The sequence below is a fragment of the Phacochoerus africanus genome, chromosome 5 (genome assembly GCF_016906955.1).
Source record: "Phacochoerus africanus isolate WHEZ1 chromosome 5, ROS_Pafr_v1, whole genome shotgun sequence".
Classification (NCBI taxonomy): domain Eukaryota; kingdom Metazoa; phylum Chordata; class Mammalia; order Artiodactyla; family Suidae; genus Phacochoerus; species Phacochoerus africanus.
In genome coordinates this window covers 82,973,471-82,997,421 of record NC_062548.1, presented here as the reverse complement: position 1 = coordinate 82,997,421, position 23,951 = coordinate 82,973,471, and the positions used below count along the sequence as shown (strand labels likewise).

The window sequence follows — 23,951 nt, the reverse complement described above, 5'->3', positions numbered from 1 at the left end:
CTCTTTCTGCAAATGTTTACTGATTTGAGTGAATCTACAAAATTTCTAAGTATGAATAGTCATAAAGCTAAATGGGAAAATGTACATGAAATTACTGTTTGTAAGCTGTAAAGTATATATTACTGTAATTCTTTTCATTACTGTCATCATCATCATCATTTACTTGGAATAGTTATAAGTTTCAAGACTTTAAAAAATATATCAGTTTATGAGAAATATGCTAAAGTTCTTCATACTAATTTCAAGTCACATAAAAATGAGATCTTGTACTATAGCTAGCAGGATTCAACTTGATAGGGAATCTGGGGAAATGCCCTGATTATATTAAGCAATAAAATTTTACTATTCTTTCTGTGTTGGTAGAATCAACAAATGCTACTGTCCAAAAGCCTTCATGAGCCTATAGTCAAGCAAGCACTTGGGAGTCCTCATAAATTCGGGTGGTTCCTTGGCAGTAGATATCAATGTGTAGGGACTTTGAAAGAACCAAAAATATCTAAAATCTGTTCACGGTATCTAGATCCTAAGCAATACTTCTAGCAAGAGGAAGAACTGACGTATTGAGAGGAAAAGCTAACATTTAATCATAATTGAATTGTTCAAAAGGTGATAAAGAGAAACTCTTAAATAGCGGCCAGTGGAAAAAAGACACATGATGTATAGAGAAACAAAGATATAAATAATTGCAATTTTTTCTTCTGAAATTACACAAGCTGGAGACAGCAGTAGTTCTTTTTAAAATGATAACAGGAGTTCCTATTGTAGCACAGTGGGTTAAGAACCCAACACAGTGTCCGTGAGGATATAGGTTTGATCCCTGGCCTTGCTCAGTGGGTTAAGGATCTGGTGTTGCTGTAAACTGTGGTGTAGGTCACCAATGTGGCTTGGATCCCACATTGCTGTGGGTGTGGCATAGGCCAGCAGCATGGCTCCAATTTGACCCCTAGCTGGAGAACTCTCATATGCTACAGGTGTGGCCCTAAAAAAAAAAAAAAAAAGAAAAAAAGAAAAAAAAAAGAAAGAAAAGAAAAACAAATGAGAAAAAAAATGAATTATGTTACAATTCTGTTAACTTTATAATAAAGTGCTGAAAATTCATGAAGAAACATAACAATCTTAACTGCACCTAATACAGTGATCTAAAATAGTAAAGCAAAAACTGATAAAACTAAAAGGAGAGAAAGTCAAATCTACAATTACCATTGGGGATTTCAGCACTTCTCTTTGATTAGGTGAAAAACATATACACAGAAAGTCAGTAAAAATAGAAAATACTTGAAAAAAAATTATCAATGAATTTGGCCTAATTGGCATTTATAAAACACTTCACCCAACAACAGCAGACTACACAGTCAAGTGCACATATATGATCAACCAAGATGAGGCATATTCTGGGTGATAAAACAAGGCTCAATAAATTTAAATGATTTGAAATCATACAGAATAGGTTCCCAAGCAACAACAGAAGTAAGTTAGATGTCAAAACAGAAAGATACCTGGGTTATTTTTAGTGTATAAGGATTTATACACCAAGATTTTCAAAGGAGAAAATACTCCCCTTATATCTTAAGTGTGCTGGTAAATAGAAGTGGTATAACTACTTCCACCAGAGGTGACTCCAAGGACTTACACAATATAAGTGAACATGGAGCTGGGGAGTGATGCACCATTGCACACTGTTAGGTAAATTTTTTTACCATACAGAAAAAAAGTATAAATAAGCTCATGGGATAGACAATAGCAAAATGTAGTAAAATAAATAGGACGTGGAAAAAAAAGACAAATGTTGGGAAACAATTATTTAGAAATGAATCAACATTGTTCTAAATAATCAACATGTCGAAGAAGAAAGCATGAAGTAAAAATATTTTTAAATGAATAAAATATAGCATCAAAATCTGTAAGATAGAGTTGTGGTTATAGTTATACTTCAGGGAAATTTCTAGCATTAAATATTTCAATTAGAAAAGAAAAAAGGTCTAAAATCAATAGTCCTAGCTTCCATATTAAGAATGCAGAGAAAGAGGGAGTTCCCTGTTGGTCTAGTGGTTAAGATTCAGCACTTTCACAACTGCAGTCTGGGAACTGAGATAGCACATCAGGCCATTACACTCAAGTGGCAAAAAAAAAAAAAAAAATTTTTTTTTTAATGGTTTCCTTTGCTTTTTAAAAGCTAGTCAGTTTTACTAGGTTCCATTGGTTTATTTTTGCTTTTACTTCTATTGTCTTGGTAGACTGACCTGAGAAAACATTTGTAAGGTTGATGTCAGAGCATGTTTTGCCTATGTTCTCTCCTAGGAATTTGATGGTGTCTTGTCTCATATTTAAGTCTTTCAGCCATTTTGAGTTTGTTTTTGTACATGGTGTGAGGGTGTGTTCTAGTTTCATTGATTTACATGCAGCTGTCCAATTTTCCCAGCATCACTTGCTGAAAAGACTGTCTTTTTCCCATTTTATGTTCTTGCCTCCTTTGTCAAATATTAATTGACTATAGGTGTCTGAGTTAATTTGTGGGTTCTCTATTCTGTTCCATTTGTTTGCATGTCTGTTTTGGTACCAGTACAACACTGTCTTAATTACCATAGCTTTGTAATATTACCTGAAGTCTAGGAGAGGTAGACCTCCTGCTTGTTTTTTTTTCCTCAAGATTGCTTTGGCAATTCTGGGTCTTTTATGGTTCCATATAAATTTTTGAATTGTTTATTGTAGTTCTGTGAAAAATGTTATGGGTTATTTGATAGGAATTATAGTGAATCTGTAGATTGCTTTGGGTGGTTTGGCCATTTTAATGATATTAATTTTTCCAATCCAGGAGCATGGTCTCCATTTCTTTGAATCCTCTGTAATTTCCTTGATTAATGTTTTATAGTTCTTAGCATATAAGTCTTTCACCTCCTTGGTCAGGTTTATTCCAAGGTATTTAGTTTTTTGGGGTGTGATTTTAAAAGGTATTATATTTTTATATTCCTTTTCTAATATTTCATTGTTAGTATAGAAATGCAATCGATTTCTGAATGTTAATCCTGCTATTTTGCTGAATTGTTGATTAGCTCAAGTAGTTTTTGTGTGTAGTCCTTAGGGTTTTCTATACATAGTATCATGTTGTCTGCACAGTGACAATTTTACCTCTTCTCTTCCAATCTGGATACCTTTTATTTCTTTTGTCTGATTACTGTGGCTAGGACTTCTAATACTATATTGAATAAACATGGTGAGAGTGGGAAACCAACAACCCAACAGAAAAATGGGCAAAAGATCTGAATAGACATCTCTCCAAAGAAGATACACAGATAGCCAACAAGCACATGAAAAAAATGCTCAGCATCACTGATTGTTAGAGAAATGCAAATCAAAACTACTATGAGGTACCACCTCACATATGTCAGAATGGCCATCAATAACAAGTCAACAAATAACACATGCTGGAGAGGGTGTGGAGAAAAGGGAACCCTCCTATACTGTTGGTGGGAATGTAAATTGATACAACCACAACGGAAAACAGTACGGAGTTACCTCAGAAAACTAAATACAGAACTACCATATGACCCAGCAATCCCACTCTTGGGCCCATATCCGGACCAAACTTTCCTTGAAATAGACACATGCATCTGCATGTTCATTGCAGCACTATTCACAATAGCCAAGATATGGAAACAACCCAAATGTCCATCAACAGATGATTGGATTAGGAAGATGTGGTATATATATATATAATGGAATACTACTCAGCCATAAAAAATGAAATAGCAACATGGATGGAACTAGAGACTCTCATCCTGAGTGAAGTAAGTCAGAAAGAGAAAGACAAATACCATATGATATCACTTATATCTGGAATCTAATATATGGCACAAATGAACCTCTCCACAGAAAAGAAACTCATGGACTTGGAGAACAGACTTGTGGTTGCCAAGGGGGAGGGGAAGGGAGTGGGATGGACTGGGGTTAATAGATGCAAACTATTGCCTTTGGAATAGATAAGCAATGAGATCCTGCTGTATAGCACAGGGAACTATAGCTAGTCACTTGTGATGGATCATGATGGAGGATAATGTGAGAAGAAGAATGTCTATATATATGTGTGACTGTGTCACTATGCTGTACAGTAGAAATTTACAGGATGCTGTAAACCAACTACAATGGAAAAAATAAAAATCATTTAAAAATTTTAAAAAAGAAAAATAATAAAAATCAATGAACTCAAAAGCTGGTTCTTTGTAACAATCAGTAAAATTGACCAACTTCTGCCTAAATTGAGAAAGACGCAATCTCAATATTGATATCAAGAATAATCACAACACTACAGACATTAAAATATAATAAGTAATATGAGTTACTTTCTATAGATAGAAATAACTTTGTAACTTAAATGAAATGGGTTCCTTGAATGATACAAACTATCAAAGGTCACTCAAGAAGAAATGACTAGATAACCTGAATAATTTATATTATCTAAATTTGATTTTGTAGTTAAAAAACCTTTACACATCCACACACAACCAGATGCCTTTACTAGTGAATTATCTCAAAGAATAAGAGAAGAAATACCACCTCTACACAACTCAGAATATAAGAGGAGGGAATATTTCCCAATTCTTCTACTGGTATCAACATTACGTTGATACCAAAAATAACAAAAACATTACAAAAAAAAAAACCTAAAGACCACTATCTCTCATAAACAGATACAAAAATCCTTAAAAATATTAGCAAATCCAGTAACTTATTAAAGAGATAATACATCATGAACAAGAGAAATTTATCCCACAAATGCAAGGTCGCTGAAACATCTGAAAACTAATCAATATATTCCACTATATAACTATAAAATAGATATAATCATTTCAATAGATGCAGAAAAAGCTGCTGAAAAAATTCAACACCCACTCAAAATATGTCCCAGCCACTAGGAATGGAAGGGGCTTCTACAACATAATAATATCATACATACAGTAAAAGATTACAAGCTTTCTAAGAACAAAATCAAAGCAAGGATATCCTCTCTTGCCATTTCTATTTAATTCTGTACTGGAGATCCTAGGTAGTAAAATATGGAAGAAAACAAAATAAAAAGGCATACAAGTTGTATAAGAATATACAAAAATTGTCTTTAATTGCAGTTATCATAGCTATCTAGGTAGAAAATCCTAAGTAATCTACAATAAGAAGTTACTACAACTAAGAAATGAGTTTAATGGGGTTGCAGGATACAAAGACCCCTTAAAAGTTATAACTAAAAACATTATTTACGATAGCATCCAAAAACATGAACAAACTCTGTACAAGATTATACACTTTGAACTATAAAACAACTTCCAATTGAAGAAGACCTGAATACACAGAGATCCTGTGTTCATAAATTGGGAGACTCAATACTGTTTAACTGTCATTCCGTCCCAAATTGATCTACAGATAAAACATAATCTCAAAGTTTTATGAGGTGTTTCTCTAGAAAGTGATAAGTCAGTTTCAAAACTCACATAGAAATTTGAAGGATCTAGAGTAGCCAAAACAATTTTGAAAAAGAAGAATATAGTTGGAGGAGTAATAGTATCTGGCTTAGCACTTACTGTAAAGCCACAGTAATTAAGACTATGTGGTACTCGTTGAACTACAGACATATAGATCAGTGGAAGAGAATAGAATCTTCATAGACACATAAACACACGGTCAAAGTAATTCAATGGAGAAAGGATAAACTTTCCAACAATTGATGCTGAAACAACTGAATAGGCATATTAAAAATTAATTTCAACTCATACTTCACACCATATGCAAAAAATTAACTTGAATTAGACAATAAACCTAATTTGTAAGCACTAAAACCATAAAACTTCTAGAAGAAAAAGGGTTAGACAAAGAGTTCTTTGATAGGACATAAGAAGCACAAGCCATAAAATTAAAAAAATCTAAGAATTAACATTGATCAAAACTAAAAACTTCTGCTACCCAAACACAGTTAAGAAAATGAAAAGGTAAACTATAGGATGGAAGAAAATATTCAAAATACTAACATCCTTCAAAAGACTTGTATTCAGAATATAGAAAAGCTCTTACAATTCAGTAATAAATAAATAATCCAATTAAGCTTGGACAAAATATTTGAAGGTATGCTTCATCAGAAAAGTTTTTGGCAAATAAGCACACAGAAAGATGCCCAACTCCAAGAGTCATCACGGAAAGGCAAATTAATGCCACTAAACACCTACTAGAATGGCTAAAATTAAAAAGGCCATTAATGCCAAGTGTTAGTGAGGATGTGGAGTAACTGGAACTCCAAGATAGTCAGTTTCTTTTTAACTTAAAGATACACTTAGCATATGGCCTACCCATTCTACTCCCAGGTTTTTTCCAAGAGAAATTAAAATAGATCTCCATACAAAGACTAGTACGTTAAAGTACGTAGCATTTTCAGTGATATTGGCTTAAATCTGGTCCATCAATCAGCATGTGAAAAGATACACAAATTGCGATTTACCTATATAATGGAATATAGGTAATGTAATGTAAATGAAAATTTATAGATATATGGAAGATTCTCACACACTAATACTGAGTGGAAGTAGCAAAAAAAAAGGGGTTTTTTTTTTTTGGTTTATTTCTATGCAATTCTAGAAAAGGCAGAACTAATCTGTAATGACAGGAAGCAGATCAATGCACTTTGCTCTGAGGGAGGCAGGGACTGATGGCAAAGGGGGCTTGAGAGAATTTTGGGGGTGATGGAAATGTATTATATCTTGATTTTGGTCATTATCATGACAATATACAGATTTGACAAAACTCGCTATTTAAAATAGGTACGATTTTGTTATGTAAACTATACCTCAAATTTTATTTAAAAATCCATCATCACTCTAGTTGAAGAAAGCAGAATGCTGTCCATCTCATATGATATGAGTTCTAGTTTAGACGAGGCATCTAATAAAGTATCTGACATTTCTTTCTATCAATAAATTACCACCAATTACCACCTGGGTAAAGTAAAATTTAAATAACTCATTAAAAACAACTCTTTGAAGAACACACACTTCTTACAAAAGCTCTAAGAGAAAAATCATAGTATTTGTTTTTTAGACTGAGTGACAGACACACATGCACACCCATACACACAGCCTGTGATTTTCAAAATCCTATGAGAATGAAGAAGTTAGCTGTAATTATTTGTTAAATATCATCACTTGAACATTTAACCTTTCCCTAACTTTGTAGGCTCTATGACAGCACTGTGGGAGCACTCTAGGTGATGGAACGCTATCACCACTACTATGGAAAGGAGGAATTTGAGAGCACATGCTGTGACTGGGAAGCTATGCCAGGGCAGCACAGCTGGGGAGTTGAAGCCTGGGAGGCAGACAGGGCTTATTAACCACTGAAGGATTTCACGCTGTAGAATCTATGACCATATCTGCACTCTGGTGGCAGTTCAAGGGATTAATTGAGCAGTGGGTTGGGATTATAAATAGAGGGCCACTGCTTGATCATGGTAAGAGAGGAAAGGTCTAGATTAAGGTAATGAAAAGCAAGGCTGAATAGAATGAAGTGTTTTTCACACTGTGTATTTAGAAGGCAGAAGTGACGGAGCTTGGTTACTGATTAGATACAGCATTAGGGGTGAGGGAGGACTCTAGCATGACCTCTGATTCGGGATTCTATCTAAATAACTGTACCATCCCTCAAACTGAAGAATATAGGAGAAGAAGCAGGGAGGAAGATGATTACTTCATGTCTGCATATAATAAGTGTGAGGCACCTGTGTACAGCCAAGAGTTAATATGTGGATGTGGAAATAGGAGTGGTCTGGGCTAAAGTCAGAGAAGGGATACAAAACAAACAAACAAACAAACAAAAAACAACTCTCAATCTGTGTAAAATGGGAGAAGAGCTAAAAATGGAAGCTTAGAGAGCCTCAACATTTTCATGAGGAGGCACAAGAACATAAATAAGTGATGAAAAAATGCATCAGCAGCCATAGGAGGCAAGTACGATGAGAGTTCTATGATGGTGGATGTGGTCAACAACCATCAAATGCTGAAAAGTCCTCAAGTAACATAGAGAAATATGTGTATCAAGTAGGATATCCCTGGTGACCTTTTCTAGGAGAAAAATGGAGACAAGAGCCAGAAGGTGGTGTTGTGAGGAATGAATGAGAGGAAAAGCAGCAGAGAAATTCAGTGTTCATTATTATTTCAATGACTTTGACCATGAAAGAAAGGTGAACATTTGAATAATAGCAGAAGGGATACAATTTTGAAGAGATGTATGCATGTTTGTTTGTTTTACAGTATGGCTTGGGCCTGTACCTGCTGATGTAGCAAGATTCATGGAGGGAGAGGAAAGGTGACCGAATCAAGGTGTCAAAGGGAATGTTGTGGGATCCAGAGTGGAAACTAGTGGCAGAACTAGTCTTGGACAAGAAGAAAGGCTCCTTTTCTGCTGAATTGAAAAGTAAAAGATTTACGTACATGTAGGTAAGTTGTTGGATGGGTGGTGAGGAGTAGATAAACTTACTGAAGTGGCAGTTAAAAGGTAATTCTCTGTTGACAGAGCAAGGAGCTGATCACATGAGTTTAAAGAGCACAGTGAAGACTGGAAAAGGAACTGATGAGAATGGGAAAGGTTTAACATTTCAGTAGTATAATTAGGGACTCCTTTTAAATTTAATTTCAGTCTATGTATGTGGAAATATGGATAAAGATTGTCAGGTCAAGAAATTCTGATTACACACTGCTTCCATGTAGGAGGGTGACACTTCTAGAAGCTCCCTACTGAGGTAAACATGTTCTTGGTATTCTTCTACTAACAGCAGTGATGGCCTTTTAACCTCTAAGACATTTGTGTTGATTCTAAGGATTTAGAATGGAAGGTCTAGGCTTGCAACAGTGTTCCTTCAACACGACACTAACTGACCTGAGTCAAACTCCAAAAATCTTAGCATATTGGCAGCAGCCACTGATGCGTTTATATATGACAGCATTCTATTTTAAACTATGATCTATCTCAGCTTCTTAAATTGTAAGCTACACCTTTCATGTCAAAATTTCCAAAGGCTTGCATAACAAGCATATGAAAAAAATTTCATAAATGTTCCCTAGTGGGGAAACTGCACATGCAACTACCTGTTTATATATGCAGTAACTTGAATTATACATGAAAATTCCACATGGATGCCCAGAATCAGCACTGTGTTAATTCAAGAAGTATATTAAAATTTTTGGATGTATTTAGTAGCAGATCCTAAGAAAAATCTGTTCTTTAAACAGGGTTTTCTTAAAAAAAACAAAAAAATCATTAGCTGGAATCTACTGTTTCAAGGAATCTACTCTTCCTAGGAAAAATAAATAATCTGTAATAAACACTAATCTTCTAATACATTTTCAAAAATCCTGGGAAACTCCATCTTTAGATGTTTTAAAAAGTCTCTAAGACTATAAAATGTCCCTATTCTATAAAACTTGAGTCAACTAACTGAAAATAAAATTTAAATAATAAATGTCAGTTGCAGAAGTTATCACCTTTTCATTTGAATGCCTGACTTCTATTGGATAATTCTCTTCCAAGAGACCTTCTTGGGAAAAAGAGGTGACAGCCAACTCATTGCCTAATTGATTTAGGAACAGTGCCCAGGGAGATGGTCCAATTAAGTTTACAAGCTGGCAATTAGCAGGAAGCCCTCTAAATCCCTACACTGAGAGCCTGTTTACTTTAGTAAGCAGGCAAATGTGCTAGAGATAGGAAGAGAAAGCTGTGCTTTTTGCAAAGCTGTTATGAGTAGGCCCACAAGGGAGGGCTGAAGAGAACCTAGGTATATGTCAGCAGACAGCCTTCTGTTTGACAGGTAACTGGGTAATTGAGAGAGAGAGAGTTTTAACAGACATGCAAAACATCTAACATCCACTTTAATAAGTGTTGTGTAAGGAGACTTACAACTGTTAAACATGTAGTCAGGCAAAGTAGAACTGGATTATCTTATGATAAATGAGATTCCAACTATATTTTTCCTGAACAATATTAACATCATGAATGGATTTAGCTGCATTTTTATTATATGGAAGGAACATAGCCCTTACATTATATCCCTGATATATTTCAAGTAAACCAAGTTGTTTTACTAGATTTATTTCATGTGCTCAAATTCAGGGGCAAATAGATACTTTTTTTTTTTTTTAAGTTGACTACAGCTATTCAACAAACACTGCAATGTCTTTAAAAACTTAACTTTGTATCACAGAGCCAAATCCTATAACAGGTTTTCAAATGTATTTACTTGTCTATGTTTTCAAGTTGCAGTAGTGTGCATTAATTAAAATCTGTTTTTTAAATCATAAGTGAGGCTCTCTCAAAAATGTTAAATTAGACAAAACTCCCTAAAGAATATCATATATTTCAGGATATAGCTAGTAATGCAAAACTACAAAAAGGCAAATAAATCATAACAATAAACTTTTGCTTTAAAGCTTCCTGGTTGAAATGGGATACAATAATACATAATTTTCCTAATATCGATAAATCCTTTTGAACATTTTTATCTAAAAGCAAAACAAAAAATTATAAAAATATCTTTAGCAAATTTTAAGTAAATATTTTCCTTCTCTTCTTTTAAAACATATGCTTTATACATTTCCAATCTGGGAAGCAGTGGACACCTATAATCTAAAATAATCATAATAGGAAAAGTATTACATTCCTGTAACATGAAATTTTGCAATGGACATAATAAGTGCTTTAAAGATTTTTTTCATATGTATTTCTTAAGTTAGAAATGCATTTCTTTACTAGACAAATTATTTTGGAAAGAAACAAATGTGCAAAGTTCGGGCTTTTTCTTCACCATGGGCAATTAGTGCAATTTCCAAATTCTTCAATATCTAACTATGTTCCTTGACATTTAGAAAATTATCCACAAAGCTTTATTAAGGGAACTATATGGAAGGTTTGAAAGGCAAGCATATTGATGGGATGACAAATAGAAAATCTACATTCTAAGAATAGTTTTCTTGTCTCAATTATATTGTCACCATCATAAATAATTTATTTACTCACCAACTTCCTTGACTTACCAAGTTTAAACAAAAGTACACCTAAAGGTCCTCTGTCAAACCTGAGGAAGAGAAGATTATAGATGTCCCCACTTTCGGGCTTCTTAGAAACAACCTGTGGAGCTATCCACTGCATTTGAACAAGACTGCTAGAAACATCAAAGAATTTTTTAAACTGCAGAGTCTCCTTAGGTGAGCGGTCTTCAGCCAAAAGCTGGATGCTAATAGGAGAAAGAGCCATATCAAAAATTTGTAGCTCCCCTTGGTTACTGCCAACTAGCAGAATGGCACCACTTGGGTGGCAGCTCATTAACGAAGGTAGAAGTTCAGCCTGAGCTAAGAAAGTCACTCTACGGTGAGTTTCATAAAGAATTACTGAAGAATCTTCACAGCCTAAAACCAGTTTGTCTTCAGTAACATTCCTGCAACAGCTAATGGCCTTCGATCTTAGTGGTATTCTGGTGACTGATACACACTGGATTTTATTCCGAACACATTCATAGATGCAGCTGTCAGCCATAGGCTCTTTGTCTACACTGCTGGAGCATTCCACTGTCAACACCTGGTAAGGCTGCTTGGTGCCAAAGCAAACATCCAGAGGATCCCATTCTGTGCGGACAGAACTCAGAACCTGTAAGAAATGTATCAAGTATGTTCATATAGACCTTGCTTTTTCTTCAGCTGTTATGCATAGGCCTGCATATTAATCCAGAATCATATGGAAGACCATCAACTATCACCTTAAATATCAGCAACATATAAGTAGGTATGTGTCTATCTCCCATAGAACAAATATATGGCACATATTTTGCAGAGCTGCAGAAATTAAACTATGAAATTTTAATTTGAACACTTTGTTTTAGAAAGTCTGTAAGTAACATAAAGACAAATATTTCCCACAATATATTAAAAACCAATAAAGTAGGACTTTAGTAAAATAATATGGTTAGCAGAATATCTAATAACATTAGAAGTTTGATTTTTGAAGGATGAATAAAGGACGTTAAACGACTTAATCCCCTTCCCACCCACTACCTTTCCCAATTCGGAAATTACTGGGAAACTACTTACCAGAAATATATTTCTAATTAGTAGTGCAGTTAAGGAAAAAACTTTAGAACTCTGTTAAAAGTCCTGAAGAATTATTTTACTGTTGGAAAGGATATGATGGGTTAAGAAAATAAATAACCAATAGAAATAAATGAGAAAGTATAAAGCACCAGTGTTCAAATAAATTTTTTTTTTTGTCTTTTTGCTATTTCTTGGGCCGCTCCTGCGGCATATGGAGGTTCCCAGGCTAGGGGTCGAATCAGAGCTGTAGCCACCGGCCTACGCCAGAGCCACAGCAACGTGGGATCTGAGCCGCGTCTGCAACCTACACCACAGCTCACAGCAACGCCGGATCATTAACCCACTGAGCAAGGGCAGGGACCGAACCCACAACCTCATGGTTCCTAGTCGGATTCCTTAACCACTGCGCCACGATGGGAACTCCTCAAATAAAATTTTAAAAAGAACTGGTAAGCAATATCATTTGCAGTACTGGTGAGACAAAATGTAAAAAGCATTCAATGTAGATAGGAAAGACTACAAAGAAACACCAAGGCAGAAGAATAAGGAAATAAAACAGGCCATTCGCTTTATTCATATGTAAATACGGGAGGCCACGAACCTGGAGAATGGTACCAAAGGAAATTTTCTAACACTTTGTTGAAAACTTCAAAATTAGATATAGAAACATTAAAAAACACATTTCTACAGGAGATAAGATTGCACAGAGCTATGCATGCACACACACACACACTTGAAAAATCTGATGAAATCCAAATTAGGCCTGTATCTCAGCTAACAGTATTATACTGAGGTTATTTTCCTGGACTTGACAATGTATTGCAATAGTATAAGATACTATCACTGGGACAAACTAGAAGAAAAAATACAGGTCGGGAATTTGCTTTCATTCTTTTGGCCATTATTTCAGCAGTTTCCTGAGAGTCAAACTATTTCAAACAAAAATTTCTTAAAACACATACAGCTATATTATACAGTGCTGACTTGGGGAGTTCCCATCATGGCACAGCGGAAACGAATCTGACTAGGAACCACAGTGCTGACTTGGGAAGGGAATGGGGGCTGATATGAATTTTTTTAAAAACTCCATTCTACACATCATTACCAAACTGATCTTCCTAAACTAAATGTTTTTGCTCTCACTCCCCTGTTCAAACTCTTCAATAGCTACCCACTAACTAATGAATTAAATTTTCATTCCCTTGCCTGGAACACAAAACCATATAGGATCCATATCCAACTCGCTCCCTCTCTCATACTCTCTTTCCTGTTCTTTTTTTTTCTCTTTTGTCTAATAAATATTTGGGTGTGAGCTATGTGCCATGCACACACTCCAATGGCTGAAGACAAGGTAACAATTCACAAGCAAACATAAATCTATATGTGCACTTCCTAAATACTATGAAGAAAAATAAAATAAAGCAAAGTAAGGAAAATGGGAAGGGACGGGAGAGTAGTCAGGAGAGGCCTGTCTGATAATGTTGGCCAGAAAGAAATGAAGGGTGAGCCATCCAGCCACCTGGGAGAAAAGGGCTCCAGGCAGAGGGAGCAAGGTGGCCCTCTTCACCTGATGAAGGAACAATGGGAGACCAACAAGGCTAGAGAAAAGGGAGCAAAGAAGAAAACAGTGGGAACTGGGGGAGGGGGAAGGTTGTGTAGTAGCTTATAGGCTACTACATTATACGACTAAGAGAGGAAAAGCCATTCGCAAAGAAGGGACATGATCTGACCTGCAAATTCTAGTTGTATCTCCTACAGTCTCCCCTCATTACTCTGAGTTCACACTAGAGCTGCATTTTCCCAGCTCTGTAACTTGTTAAATCACTTAAACAAGGAGGCCATTCCACTGATGCGGGTCTGATGCCATGTCTGCCTGTGTAAGCAAACCAAAACCTAAGCCTATAAATGTCTCCAAGTTACAAAATCAAAACATTAAGGATAACCAACAGTCAACTGGCTTTAAACTATAGCCCATCAAATAATTCTCTCCTGCCTCTTATCCATAGAGTGCTCCTAACCACTTCTGGCTTGGCGTTGAATGGAACTGACTTAAACTCAAAAATTTAATATGCCTCAGCTTATCTTCCAACAACTTCACTCATGTTCTTTACCTAAAATCCACACTTTTCACTCAGAGACTACTAGCCATGCTCACCTCTAAAGACCAAATGCTATCTCGGGTTCTTAATTTCTTCCAGCTGGGCAGCATCGTCCTCCCTTTGATCTTACCTCCATAAACCCTTCCCCTCTCCAACTCCGCCAACTTCTGACCTTTGGCCTTTTATTTACTTCTAATTTTTTTTTATCATATGTCCTCATTTTAACTGTAAGCTTAAAAAAATTAGCTGTATCATCTATTTTATACTTTTTTTTTTGGTATCTTATGTAGGAGCTAGACAAAAGCTATAAAAAAAAGCCACACCATAGTGCTGGTTGAAATATCATAAAACTTAAAGATTTATAAAGGAAGCCTTAGGGAAGAAAACTAAGAGGCTGGGTGACTTTGAAAAAGCCTGAACACACATGGGACAGCCTAAAAGGAGAGGGCACAATGACAGTCTCGGCAAAGAACAGATTAGGCTCAAGGTACCGGGAGAAAGGTTCCAGGCTTCCTCAGTTCCAAAGGTTTGTGATACTCTCCCCAATAGGCTCTACCATTTCATCAAGAGAAAGAGATTTTAAACGGGAGTAAGACTGTGGTCCCCATCTACACCTCCTCCACTGCCAATCCCAGATACCTCTAAAAAGCTAGCCACTGTCAAGGATCACCTTCTTCACAGTTAAATGGATAAAACCCATTTAAGGGAGGAAAAAGTCTTGCATGGCATAATTAAAGTATCATAAAAGCATAAAGATTAAAAAACACTGAAGTGTTCACGAGTTTCAGTAAAGAGACACCTCACCAATAGCAATAAACAGCAAGAGACTAGAGTATTGTGCTAATCACTTTTCATAAATCGTTTTATTTAATCTTTTCAATACTCCAACGTTTGAAAGTTTCCTTACCAAGAGATAAGGAAAACAAAGATCAGAGAGATGGCCTAAGTTGCCTTTGGTATCAAAGTTAATAAGTGATAGAACTATAGTTTGAATCCAAATCTGTCTGACCCTAAAAATCAAGGTCTCTGTAAGACACACTGCATTGCAAAGCACAGGTAATTAATAAGTTTACGTGAATGTATCAGCTCTTCCTCTGTGTGATCAGAGAGAGGGAAGAAGAGTAAGAAAAAAGTGAAGGGACTCTAGAGACAAATTATGCAAACACTTTTCAAGGAGCCTGTGAACCTTGGGATGAAAAAGAAGCTTGTGCTGAGCTATTTTTATCAAGGAGTGAATTATACAGGCCACTTTTCTTTGTGTGACTGAGGAAGGGTGGAAGGCAAGGTCTCTGACCTCTTAATTAGGAGTTTGGGATTAACATATACACACTACTACACAAAAAATAGATACCCACAGAACCTAGTATATAAGTACAGGGAACTCAAGGCTCTATAATAACTTATATAGGAAAAGAATATGAGAAAGAATGAATATATGTATATGTATAACTGAACCACTTTGCTGAAATCCACCTGAAACTAACACAATGTTGTAAAGTAATTATACCCCCAAAATTATTTTTTAAAAAAGATGTTTCATTCTTGAATTGTGTTGTATTGAAAAAAAGTGTACTTTGTAAATATAAATACAAAAAACCCTAAAATGAACCAATAAAAACTAAAATATTTCCTCTAAAGAAAAATCATAAAAGACAAAACATTATTGCTGGGTTTTAAACCTATTTAAACAGAAGAGAAAAAAGGAAAACTTCAGGTTTCTTTAATGATGTTGCATGGAATCTCTTGAAAGTAGTATTGCCATGAACAAATATGGTCAAGTTGACATGACTATCAAAATATAATGAGATGACATTTGACATAGTTAGGTTCAGAATTTAATTCCAAGTTGGACTTGACCTTGTATAACAACCAAAAGCTACACAAGCTACACCACACAGCAGAAGCTGCACATAACAGGGTCTGTCTCCTTGTTTTGGCAATTGAGAACTCTGGGATTTGGGGCAAGTTAAACTCTTGAAACTGTAATTTTCCCATCTATAAAAGAGGATTTATTCACCTGTGTTGCCGAATTGCCATATGAATTAAAACTAATGTACCTAATAGGCAGGGGGTGGAGGAGTCCTCAGTAAACAGTGGTTAATACTACTGAAGACAAAGTCCTAAATTCTTTGGTAAGCATAGCAGATAAAAGGAGAGACACCAATCCTAAAGAATTCAAATTCAGTTATTTAGAACTCATGGCTGACATTTATATAGCTGCAAACTACAAATACGGAAGATAATTTTAAACCTAGAAAAGATGTGGCTTGGAAGTTAAACTAATTTCATTTATTTACAATAAACACTACTGACTGAATAATTTTTAAACAAAACATTTAAAGTTTGTACTTAATGATTTTAAGTTTAAATCATTTTAGAGATAACCAATACTACTAGAATAAAGAAATACCTCAGTCTATGAAAATAAGAAAGCTGTACATAGAGATACTTCCATGACAAGGATACCATGTACTATCTAATAAGATAAACAAGAAGCAATAATGAGTATGTAATGATAGCAAATCTGCACAGGGAAATGTTTATAAATAATTTGACTGACATAGCACAGGAGCTTCGTGCAAAAGTTTACATCAGTCAACAATAGTGGAATGACACTTGGATGTTGCCTAATGTGATATTAATATTTTAAATGAAAGAAAAAATGAATTAGGACTGCAATTAAAACTCTGAAGCAAGATATTTAATATATAAATGTAGAGAGAAACAGATAATCATCAATAAAAATGCGCTCAGCTAAAATAGCACAAGGAGATACAGGGGAAGAAAATTCAGTCATTCAGTTTTTCCAGGCAAATGCCAATGTGTTGGAACAAGACTGTGAAAATCAAGTGTTACACCTGCATTCTCTTAAAGTCATTAATAGTATACCCTATTGACTGAAGAAACATATAGAAGAAAAATATGTTAATACATTTTCTAGCTGTTAAGACTTTCTGTCTCTCTGATCATTTGTAAATAAGAGGTTGAAGACACTAAATACAATTATGTAGTTATCGCAAAATACCAAAACAAAGTACAGACTTTTTAAAATGCAAGTTTGCACATACTAAGACATCTCTCATCTTATATTTTATGCAGCTGTTTTTCTCTCCCCAAAATGAACTTAGATTGAAGTACTAGTCAGGAGATCATCAGGCCAAGATACACAGTGCTAAGATAAAGGAACAGTACATATGGTTTGTAACGGAAGAGATGTTACATAAAAATGTCCTAAAGAAAAAGCACAAAAAAGAGAAGACTCCATAATGAGAGGAGTATGGCTGGTAATATTCTCATAACCTAGCAAGATTAATTTGAAGTCTACTCCGACCTTCTATGAGGCATGCAGTTACCCTCTACAAACTTCCTGATCAGGAATTCCCTTCTCACACTGATTTCTTGGGTCTTGTCTTTTCTTTCTTTCTTATTGAACTATAATTGCCACAGCATGGTATTAGTTTCAGGTGTACAACATAATGATTCAGTAATTGTATATACTGGAAACTATCACTACAGTTAAGTCTAGTAAACATCTGTCACCAAACATAGTTACTTTTTTTTTTTTCTTCTTGTGATGAGAACTTTTAAGATTTACTCTTTTAGCAACTTTTGAGTTCTTGGTCTTAATTCTGTCTTCAGGAACGTCTAAAATTTGGTGAATTCTGAAAACCAACAACTCTTTAAATACTCTTAAAAATACATGCCAGAGGTTTCAGGAATTAGTCATTAGAATTCAAGTGGGAACACCTGTGATAAATAGCAGTTGAAAAGTTTTAACAAGGGCATAGTAAATAGGCAAACAATGTGAAGGGAAAGAACACTTATAGGTAATTAAGAGGTTAAAAAAGATTTATAATGTGTGGTGATCTGCTAAAAGTCTGAAAATCTGAAGGAAAAGATCTCTGCTTTAATTATAAGGTAACAGAAAGGTACAAAGAAGAAAAGCACAGAAACGCAAGCAGTGTTAGCCAAACCACTGGCTATGTGGTACCAGAAGTGGCTGATGAAGGGAGACTGTGACAACAGATGAGACGAATGACCACAGCGCAAGGGTTTGTTATCGTTTGCTTTTTGTCTTTTTAAAGAAAATGGTGTAGTAAAAAAAAAAAAAAGAAATGGTAGGAATTGAATATTTTAAGCTAAGAAAGCATAAAAGATAAAAAGGAGTCTTAAAGGTTTTGGAATTTCCCAATTTCAAGGATAAACAAGTTGGTAGTATTATCCCTCAAGTGAAATGTTTCTCAAGTTTGAATCAGTCAGGAAGCTCCAGCTGTGGCCCAACGGGATCACTGGGACAAGCGTTCAATCCCCAGCCTGGCACAGTTGGGTTGAGGATCTAGTGTTGCCGCAGCTTAGTTTGTGACTTGGCTCGAATCTGATCCCTGGCCCAGGAGCTCCATGCTTTGGGGTGGCCAAAAATGGAAGAAAAAAAAAATTGAAATTAAAATAAATCAGTCAGCTTTAAGGTTGAAACTGTTAAAAAACAAAACAAACAAAACAAAACAAAAAAACCCCCCAAGGATTTCATTGTTATTCTTAAAAACGCTAAAGTTGAAAAAAATTAGAAATGATCTAAAAGTCATCAAAGGAAGAAAATACAAAGAAGAAAAGGCATATGAGGATGCCTTTGTATGACTGATGCCTTCCATAGAAGATATTTTAAATTTAAGCACAAGAGACCAACGACAGTAAGCCAGATATTGGCTCAAGATTCTCATGTTTCAAAAAATTCAGTCAAAAAATGAGCAGAATACCCAAATAGACATACTTTCAAAGTCATATGGATGACCAACAGGCATATGAAAAGATATTCCATATCACTAAATATTAGAGAAATGAAAATCAACACTACAATGAGGTGCCATCTCACACTGGTCAGAATGGCCATCATCAAAAAGTTTACAGAATGAGAGAAAATCTTTGCAAATAAAGTGACCAACAAGGGATCAATCTCCTAAATATACAAATATCTCACACAGCTTTATATTCAAAAAATTGTTTAAATGGTCAGAAGATCTAAACAGACATTTCTCCAAAGACAGATGGCCAAAAAGCACATGAAAAGATGGTCAGCATCACTGATTATTAGAAAAATGCAAATCAAAACTACTCCAAGGTACCACCTTACAGAAGCCAGAATGGCCATCATCAAAAAGTCTACAAACAATAAATACTGGAGAAGTTGTGGGGAAAAGGGAACCCTCTTATGCTGTTGGTGGGAATGTAAATTGGCAAAATCTGTAGGGTTCCTCAAAACAGTAGAGATGTTCCTCAAAAAACTAAAAATAAAACTACCATATGATCCAGCAATCCCACTCCTGGGCATCTATCCAGAGAAAACCATAATTTGAAAACATACATGAACTCCAATGCTCACTACAACACTATTTACAATAGCCAAGACATGGAAGCAACCTAAATGTCTATTGACAGAGGAGTGGATAAAGAAGATGTGACACATATGTACAATGGAATATTACTCAGTCATAAAAAAGAATGAAACAATACCATTCACAGCAACATGGATGGACCTAGAAATTATTATACTAAGTCAGATAGACAAACACAAACATCATATGAGATAAATAATATGTGGAATCTAATTTAAAAAATGATACAAAAGAACTTACAAAACAGAAACAAAGATTTCTTTTTATATATATTTTATAATGATTTTTATTTTTTCCATTATAGCTGGTTTACAGTGTTCTGTCAATTTTCTACTGTAGAGCAAGGTGACTGAGTTACACATACATGTAGACATCCTTTTTTCTCACATTATTATGCTCCACCATAAGTGACTAGATATAGTTCCCTGTGCTATACAGCAGGATCTCATTGCTTATCCATTCCAAAGGCAATAGTATGCATTTATTAACCCCAAATTCCCAATCCATCCCACTCCATCTCCCTCTCCCTCCCGCCTCTCCCTTAGCAACCACAAGTCTGTTCTCCATGTCCAAGAGTTTCTTTTCTGTGGAAAGGTTCATTTGTGCCGTATATTAGATTCCAGATATAAGTGATATCATATGGTATTTGTCTTTCTCTTTCTGACTTGATTCCCTTAATATGAGACAGACTCAAATATTTCAAAACCAAACTTATGATTACCAAAGGGGAAACATGGGTCAGGGGAGAGATAAATTAGGAGATTGTGATTGACATACACACACTGATACATATAAAATACATAGGTAACAAGGACCTACTGTATAGCACAGGGAAATATAATACTATGTAATAATCTCTATGGGAAAAGAATCTGAACAAGAATGGATACATGTATACATATAACAGATTTACTTTGCTATACACCTGAGAGTAACACAATTTTGTAAATCAACTACATTCCAATAAAAATTTTTTTGCAAATTTACTAATAATAAATGCTAGAGAGAATGTGGAGAAAAAGGAACCCTCCTACAATGTTGGGGAGAAACATAAATTGGTGCAGCCACCATGGAAGATATTATGGAGGTTCCTTAAAAAACTAAAAATAGAGTTACCATATGATCCTGCAAAACCATTCCTGGGTATTATCTGGAAAAGACTAATTCAAAAAGATACATGCACCTCAATGTGTGAATAGCAGCACCATTCACAATAGCCAAGACATAGAAATAACCTAAATGTCTACTGACAGATGAATAGACAAATATGCAGTGTGTGTGTGTGTGTGTGTGTGTGTGTGTGTGTGTAAAATACATACATATACACAATGGAATTTTATTCAGCCATGAAAAAGAATGAAGTAATGCCATTTGTAGTGACATCGATGATACTAAAGATTATTATATTAAGTGAAGCAAGTCAAAGACAAATATTATATATCACTTACATGTGGAATCTAAAAAATGATACAAATAAACTTATTTGCAAAAGAGAAATAGACTCATAGACAGAGAACAAATGTATGATTTCCAAAGGGGAAAGGGGAGAGGAATAAATCAGGAGTTTGGTATTAACAGATACAAACTACTGTATATAAAATTATATTTAAAAGATAAATAACAAGGTCTTACTCTATAGCTCAGGGAACTCTATCAGTATCTTATTAATAAACTATGATTAAAAAGAATCTGAAAAAATAATATATATCTAAATCAACTTGCTGTACATGAGAAACTAACACAACATTGTAAATCAACTATGCTTCAGTTTTAAAAAAGAACTTAGAAAAACACTGATGTAATCTCTGTGCTCTGAAATAAAAAGATCCCCAAAATAAGTTAAAGACCAAAATGTAGAGGAAAAAAAAAAGATTCTCATCTTTCATATTTAGCTACAGAGGGTACCTACTACACCCCTTTTAAGGTCATTCAATATGTAAATCAGGAAAAAGGTGTATTTAGAATGATCTTCTCTGGAACTGGAAACTTTCATCAGTGGGTACCCAGGTTATTTAAAAGATTATGCAGCAACCAAAATTCTCAGCTTATTACCAGAATTTATTCTAAAATCTACATTTCTCTCTCTGCTGAAAATTTAGGAACAAGAGAAAAAAAGGCACCCTTTATTTATGATCTTTATTATGAAACATTCAAGATAAACATAAAAGTGGAGAGAAAAATATGATTAATGCAAAAATCATCTTTAGGAAATACTACCCTTTTGCTATAATTTTTTATAGAAAGGAAGTATCAGATATAGATGAATCTTAGCAGATATCTCATTCCTTTTTCTCTTCCCAGAGGAAATGTTATTATGAATTTGGTATTTATTCCCATGTATATTATTACTACACTAATCTAGAACAACCCTGAACAACACATAGCATTGTTTTGAATGTTTTAAGATTTTTAGTGGAACTACTACATGATCCAGCAATACCACTCTTGAATATATATCTGAAGAAAATGAAAACACTACTTCAAAAAGATACATGCACCCTTATGTCCATAGCAGCATTATTTATAATAACTAAGATATGGAAGTAACCTAAGTATGTATTAAGAGATGGTGGTGTGTGTATATGTACAATGGAATATTAGTCATAAAAAGATGAAATTTTACCATTTGCAATACCACGGATGGACCTAAAGTGCACTAAGCTTAGTGAGGTAAGTCAGATAAAGATAAATACTGTATGTTTTCATTCACATGTAGAATCTGAAAAATAAATAAATAAATATAACAAAATTGAAACAGACTCCTAGACAGAGGAACAAACTAGTGGTAACCAGTGAGAGGAGGATTTGGGGAAGGGGAAAGATGGGAAAGGAAATTAGGAGGTGTAGGCCGTTACATATAAGATAAATAAGATACAAAAATATACTGTATAGCACAGGGAATATAGCCAGTATTTTATAATAACTTTAAATGGAATATAATCTATGAAAATATTAAGTCACTATGTTGTGCACCTGAAACTAATATAACATCGGATATCAGCTATACTTCCATTTAAAAAATGAAAACAATTTTACATAAATGTTACTACACTGTATCATACTGTAATCCCTTTTTGTTCAACTTATTCATTTGGGATATAATCACATAGCTCTAATTCCTTCATTTCATCTTCTGTATAGCATTTTACCCTCTGAATACACCACAAAATATGTTTTCATTCAACTTAAATGTTAGCGGAAATTTTGTTTTTGTTTTCTTTTTGCTTTTTAGGGCCTCATCCACAGCATATGGAAGTTCCCAGGCTAGGGGTTGAATTGGATTTACAGCTGCTGGCCTACATCACAGCCACAGCAACATGGGATCTGAGCCGCATCTGTGACATACTCCTCAGCTCACAGCAACATTGGATCCTTAACCCACTGAGCGAGGCCAAGGATCGAACCTACATCCTCATGCATACTAGTCGGACTCGTTACCACTGAGCCACAACAGGAACTTCCAGATATTTTTGATATTACAAACAATGCTGCTGTGAACATCACTGTACATGTCTACTTGTGGACATGGGCCAGTTTTCCTTAGTGTTAGAGACTCCTACCTTCAATCATATTAGCAGTTTCCAAGCTGCTCGCACAGTGATTTACTAATTTCCTCTTTAATAAGCAGTGAATGAGAGTTCCCTATTGCTCCACATGTTTATTTACCCAAATACATCAATTAAAAACAAAATAGTAAAAAATTTTTTCAAATGGATAGTTCTCTTATTTTTAAGAGCTTTCAATGAAACCTGCCATTTGCATACAGGATAAATACTTAAATGTCTTGCAAGCTTAAAAAAACAAGTTTCTACAAGGAAGTATAAATATTCCCTTAGCCATATGTTTTGGTATGTGAATACTATCAACTTATATGTTTGTATTAATAAAAATCCTCCAATCTACAGAATTATCTATTACAACAGTTATATTTGTTATAACAATACATAAAAAGTTATTTCATGAAAGAAAAGACAAATAGATCAATGGAAGAGAATAAAAAGCCCAGAAATAACTGGACATCCACATGCAAAAACATAATCATGTAAAATTAAACCTTTCAGAAAGTGCTCATTTAAACTAAAGCGTCCAAATATAGCATCCCTGATTCTGGCAAGTGGCAATGGTGGCAATATAGTTTTTCAATCTCTCTAAATCCCCCCGTGAAAAAGACAGTTTGACCAAATAGCAAAACCAAAAATCCAAGGATGACTAGATGAGGATTAAAAGAGAACATTATAACATTATATGTAATGACTATATGCTACAATAAGGTAAATAAAGTACAGCTACTTTGTAAGTATAACTATTTTTTAATGGAAAGGGTAGAAATGGGGAAAACATAGGCAAAATTTTTT

At 34.7% G+C, this 23,951-nt stretch overlaps 1 protein-coding gene across 2 annotated transcripts in view; it reads right to left on the bottom strand.

Annotated features, from left to right (window-relative positions):
• Positions 1-23,951, bottom strand: part of WDPCP (WD repeat containing planar cell polarity effector) — a 264,105-nt gene that overhangs the window by 100,340 nt on the left and 139,814 nt on the right. For both annotated transcript variants that reach the window (XM_047781958.1, XM_047781956.1), the window contains exon 10: positions 11,058-11,667. In XM_047781958.1, the coding sequence (XP_047637914.1) occupies positions 11,058-11,667 (610 nt within the window). The remainder of the gene's footprint in view (positions 1-11,057; positions 11,668-23,951) is intronic.